Source organism: Neomonachus schauinslandi, chromosome 4 (genome assembly GCF_002201575.2).
Source record: "Neomonachus schauinslandi chromosome 4, ASM220157v2, whole genome shotgun sequence".
NCBI classification, from domain to species: Eukaryota; Metazoa; Chordata; class Mammalia; order Carnivora; family Phocidae; genus Neomonachus; species Neomonachus schauinslandi.
In genome coordinates this window covers 178,894,595-178,900,594 of record NC_058406.1, presented here as the reverse complement: position 1 = coordinate 178,900,594, position 6,000 = coordinate 178,894,595, and the positions used below count along the sequence as shown (strand labels likewise).

Genomic DNA, 6,000 nt, shown 5'->3' with positions numbered 1-6,000 from the left:
TCTGACCAACTATCCGCACCAGCATCCAACGGGGTTCTGCGGGTAACGTACGATATTGGCACAAAGCAGGTGCTCAGGAAGCATGAATCTTCTAGCCCGGCAAGTGACCGTTTTCATGAACTACAAGGAAGGTTAAAATTTCAGGAGGCCAGTATTAACACCTCCACAACATGATGTGATAGAAACTAGAGATGGCAAAGGGGGAAAGCAGCATGTTTTGAGCAGCCAGCACAGGTGGTGATGGGACAGATATGGGAGACTATGAGTTACAAGCTGGGGCTCTCGGCGTAATGTCACAGCAGAGAGAGTGAAGGTGGAGGAGGTCAAGGTGACTGGAGGGGATATAGGGTGCTTTGTTTTAAACATGTGGAATAAGTGAGGGGAAATAAGTCAGTGAAAATAAGAGTGGTAGGAAATTATGAGAGTAACTGAATTCCTTTAAGGAAAGAGTGCATTGCCCTTAAGTTTGAGAAAAGTTAGTCAGTAGGACCACGCACAGGTATGAGGAAATACAAATTATATTTATCAGTACCATTCTAAGGATCCCTCCCACCGGTGCTCATTTGGTTCTGTCTGGGTAGCAATGAAAAGTTATCTCTTCAAGAAACACCCTCTCTAGTTTATTGCTTATACTTACATATATTTGTTCAGAAAGATTAAGTGGAAAGAAAACTCATCCGAAACCTCTCACAATGGACTTACTTCTCAAAAACCAATTTATACTTTTAAACTGGGAAAGGCTCAGCTTACTTCAACCAAGTATATATGTTGATATACTCTAAATTAAATGGGTATGTACATAAAAGTAATCTGACATAGATTTACTTTAAAAATCTAAATTAAAAAATTTAGGCTTTCAATTCATATACATAAAAGCGGAGCAAAAATTTAGTAATCTAAGTATTAATGGAACTTCTCATTTGCTGGCTGCTAACCAATAAACTGATCTGATTATAAGGTACTACAAGAACAATGCACATCAATCTAACTGTGGTCACCAGGGACTGAGAAGATGAGTATTACTAGGTACAAAGGGTCTTCTGTGTATGTGACAAGAATCTAGGCAACTCCACAATTCATAGGTTAAGGATGCTATTTGCTCCACTCTGAAGAAAAAAAAAAAAGAAGATACAAATTCAATGTCTGGAATTTAACCACAACAGGGAAAAGATTAGAACCATTATTTTTTTAACACAAATGAAAGATAATATAGACATTAGGAAGTTTACGCCACACATGGAATATAGGCACTATTTTTTTTTTACTTTAATATACAAATTAAAGCAAGTACCCCAATCACCTCTACTAAAGCTTTTCATTTCCCAGTAAGATCTCTGATAAAGTTAACGTATAATAAGTAAATACACAGGACCATATCTTATGTTTGTTGATCTTTGGCACATTTGTCAAGTTGGAAAATGTCAAAAGGCAATAAAAATTTCTAATGATGGTTTTGCACATTCTTTTAATCGTCTTCACATCAAAATATAAGGCCGCAAAAAGGCAAGCTGAAATATTAGGATATGTGGAATAGTTTTAATAAAGAGTTTTACATAGAGTACCTTACATATAGAACAGTGTGTTTGCAAATTTAAATAATATTTGAATGTACAGTGGCATGTATTCTTATCAAAGATAAATTCAAGTTTACTGTGTATCAGTTCTAAAATGCATTTACACAGATCGCTAGAACTGATAAACAGAATGAGGCATAAAATATTCAAGTGTTATATCATCAAATAGCCTCCTCTGAACAGTCTTTTTCCCCTTTTTAAAAAAGTTTCAAAACCTGTACATACATTTTTAATTTTTAAAAACTGTCTGTTAAAAGGTAACATTTCATGTTAACCACCAACTCTTATAGTCTATAGTAATAAAACTAGATATGTGCAGATATAAATATGTGTAGGATATGTACATATGTACGTTGAGTGTTTGTTTCAAACAAGCACACACGCTTACGCATACCTGCGTATGGAGCATGGCGGCGGCACGCAACTCACAAGAGCACTGGCAGACAGGAGGACCTGGGCCCGAAATCCAGCAAGAGCTAACTCAGCAACTTAGTTGCCTTTGGTTTCAGAAATCTGTCCATTTGTGATCAAAGCTAAAAGTTTTGAGTGCGCATGTATTTTTTAAAAATAAAATTCATCTTCAGAAATGAAGCTTTTCCAGTATTCCACTACCAGCAGTTAAAAATCCACAGCCACAAATCATTTTGATATTTCTGTCACTCCTCATCCCAGCTGAGGTTATTTACAATTTTTATCTGAAGGCAAACACCAAGCATACTCAGGATCAAACTGTATGCTGATGCCTGAGTCCTGAATTCAACTATATATAGGACATAGATAGTCCACATGACACATCCATGTTTCTGATGGGCTGACGGCATCCGCAAGACCTGGGAGCGGAACTCCCATGACATTTAACATTCTCTCTCCAGCAGTGTCATCGTCATTTGGCACACTGACCCTTCTGCAAGCCATTCTGTTTGTAATGAGCTTAATGCCTGCAAGAAATTCCAATTATTTGGCATTTTTAAAAATATATAATCATAATGAAGTCAGAATTCCACAACTGTTTTTCCCCAGAAGTGAGGCTTCCACTGTCAGTTTTCTGATTAAGAACATTCATCACCTAAGATACAGCTCATGATCCCATGAAAGTTTAAACACTTATCTAAACTTCGGTGCAGCTGGATCAACTGCAGTGAAGACAGTTCGTATAGCAACCTTATAGAACTCTCCATAATTTCCTTGCCTCTACAATTTTGCTTTTGGCCAAATGCTGGTTTATCACATGGATCTTTCTACTGAAAATTATATAAACACACCGTATTTCTTTCTACACGTATCTCGAGCTTCATGTAAAGCAACTATTGAAAAAATGCTGCCAACTCAATTTCCTTGGTATAAGTTATATTCAACCTCACTGATCCCTGGCATATAACACATCATCATGCAGCTTGCTCATAATCATTTTCTAATACCGGCTTCCTTGAGAAAGGCTGTTCTTCATTTTCCTTTCCAAGGTGCCATCCTAGTGATGTCACACATGAGTAAATGACCAAACATCACTACGCTTTTTTACTATCCACTCAGCAGTCATGTGGATAATAAAAATTATCAACTGAGGAGACCCACATTCCTTTCCTTAGGTTTTCACTGTTGTCATACGGAGCAAAGAGTTGCTATTTGTTGTACTTTGCCCATGTCAATCAGGAGCTGTTTGAGATGGCGTTTAAGTTGCGGCAGTCTTGCGAGAGGGTCAGGCGGCTCCAGCTCTCCTGTGAAATCGAGCCAGCTTTCCAGAACTGAAAGAGAGAACAGAACAAACACACTGAAATGGCAACTGGAAGAAGTCATAACATGGCATAACTGGAAGGCTGGACAAGGATGGAGACAGAGATCATGTTCCTTCTTCTAGAAGGCCATAAATATACTCAAGCCATTTCGGAGAGGCTTTAGCATCCTTTATATTGTATCTTATCCCACAAGAGCTCCAGTCCTTCTTGGTAACTTCTGTTCTTATTTTAGGTACTTTTTCCCTTTGCAGGCATAAACTAATTTCATTTTGAATATCTTCTTCTACTCTCTTCTGGAATAGGGAACAGTTTCCTGTGCCTGCTGAAGCTGTCTATTATTTTAGACTTAAATCATCTCTACTTCATTTTAAATAAAACTTAGCTATTCTAACCATTCTTTTTTTAAATCAGGAAGTTCTTTTTAACAAAGGAAAGGAGGTGGCAATTTCTTAGTTTCCTTTTCAGTCCCACTATTTTATCATTACTTTAAAAAAAATGTAAGCATGTTAGAAGTCTAGGCAGAATGCAATTAGTTACTCCACACTTTTTATTAATAATAAGGGATAGTGTCAAGCTGCATTTTTTTCCCATCAAAAATCTACTCAAAACATTAAAGTAACAAAAAGCTAGCTTAAACTAAATGGAAGATGCTTTTGAAATCGGTTTCCATTTCCTCTTTTCTCAGGGAAAAACAAAGCAGCAGGAGCTCTAACTTACTGTGGGGTGAAATTAAAAAAAAGGGGGGGAATACAATCTTATGTATGAGGTTAGGAGAAAACCCCACTGGATTAGGAATCAGGTAATCTTACTCTATTTTCTCAACTATAAAATGGGGATAATCTTTCCTGTCCACTCCTCAGGGCCCTGTATGATAAAATGAAAAATATCAAAGAAAACCATTTGAAAATGTATGTGCAAACTTAAGGTTTATCTACTTGAGCTTGTGGGAGTTTCTTCTTGTTGTTAATTTCACTTCCTACTGACCACCATGAGAGCAAAGATACAAAATGTTTTCCCCCATATTTTAAATATGCTTAAGGCCCTTACACTGACTTCCAAAGAAAACGAAGTTCAATGAAACTAATGAAGATTCCATATGCACTCTATATTGCACCCAGCAGATGGGCAGTATTTAATAAATATCCACCTTTAAGAAAAATGAGATAATATCCAGTCATATTGTTTCCAGCCTAAAAGACCCCAAACACCAACTTTATTAAATGCGACGTGAAGGAACAAGATGCTCTATCAGCACGGACAGCATCTACAGTTCTCATCCCATAATTTAAAACACTTTACATAACGTCTTCGTAACAACAATAAACACACTTTACATGCTATAATCACTGTATTTTAGTTCTTTCTTAAAATTACCATCAACTTCTTTTTCTATTAGGTCCATCCTGCTGGTAACTTCATTCTGCACATTCTCTATGTGTGTAAGGAGATTGAGCTGCCACTGAAGATGTGAGTCTCCTGGGTCTTCAGTGCCCTTTTTATCATTATAAATAAATACCGTATTCCTTTCAGCTGGATTCTTCTCCAAAGAACCATTGGAAAAAAACAAAATGGGTGAAATGTAATGTCATAACGGGAAAGATACATGAAACACCTCATTACCACAATGATCAGTGAAATCCAATTGGACTCTTAGAATATTTTAAAGAAGTGCTAGCACATAATTAAATTATATCTGATGGTCCTTAAAAGAGCAGATATGCTTGCCACGTCACTCCACAAAGCCTAGCATGGAGCTCCACAGCGTGGAGAGCATCCAACAAGACATGCTAAAGAAGTAAGTTGCTAATTATACTCTGTAACGAGAAAGCCCAGCTCATTTAGACTAACCCCCTCTATAAATGAATCTAAACTAATGACATAAGTGGAGTGAAGGCAGAAAGCAATAATGGAAAAATCATGGAAGTTGACAAAGGCCAGTTTAATTAACTGCAGACTGTAATTAACTCTTACAGGTAAATCAGTGAGGCAAGAGAAAGATAAAAATCTTTTAAAAACTTAAAAAGTGCAAAACGCTTTACACATACACAAAAAATCTGAATTCAGACTCACCAGAAAGAATTCATTTCATAAAAGGGATGTTAATTTGACTAAATCATTTGCCACAAATATCATGAACTACAGACTTCCCAAATTTATTTGTTTACAGTGAATTCCTTGATAAAACAGGCCCGAAAAATAAAGAAGTAATTTTAAAGTGGCATTGTTAGTTGAAAATCAATGAAAAATGAAGAAACAATATTTCTTAGACAATCTCTATCTATGAACAGGAAAAAAGTTTATAGAAATCCAACGTACAAAGAGCCGTAAGAATTCAGTGTATCATATAATGGAATTGATATGCATAAACAAGTATGCTAAAATTTTAAAAAGAAAGACTGGAATGCCACCTTTTATCTGAAACACATATTGTATTACTATATACATACCCACACGCACTTACACATTCTCACACACAGACATCTTCATTTGGGAAAAAATGTGGCTCATAGTTTTCGGAGGTATCTAAGTGTGCTTATAAAACTAAAACCTTGGTTGGGGCAAAAGTTTACTGAATTACTACAACTCTGAATTAGGGGATAATTCAGTGTTCAAATGGCCAGTGTTTTCTAATAGAGAAAGCAAAAACTGTCTTTACCCAACAAGACATTTGTGAACTTGGAAATATAAACATA

At 36.3% G+C, this 6,000-nt stretch overlaps 1 protein-coding gene across 2 annotated transcripts in view; it reads right to left on the bottom strand.

The window, feature by feature from the left end:
- Window positions 1-1,274: 1,274 nt before the first annotated feature.
- The window catches only part of PHF20L1 (PHD finger protein 20 like 1), a 77,544-nt gene continuing 72,818 nt past the window's right edge, over window positions 1,275-6,000 (bottom strand). The window contains exons 19-21 of one of the 2 annotated variants that reach the window (XM_044914679.1): window positions 4,682-4,844; window positions 3,147-3,316; window positions 1,275-2,512 (exon numbers count right to left, since the gene is read on the bottom strand). In XM_044914679.1, coding sequence (XP_044770614.1) covers window positions 3,174-3,316; window positions 4,682-4,844 — 306 coding nt within the window. In that variant the 3' untranslated portion in view covers window positions 1,275-2,512; window positions 3,147-3,173. Of the gene's footprint in view, window positions 3,317-4,681; window positions 4,845-6,000 lie in introns of both variants that reach the window. The other variant, XM_044914680.1, reaches the window with a different exon arrangement.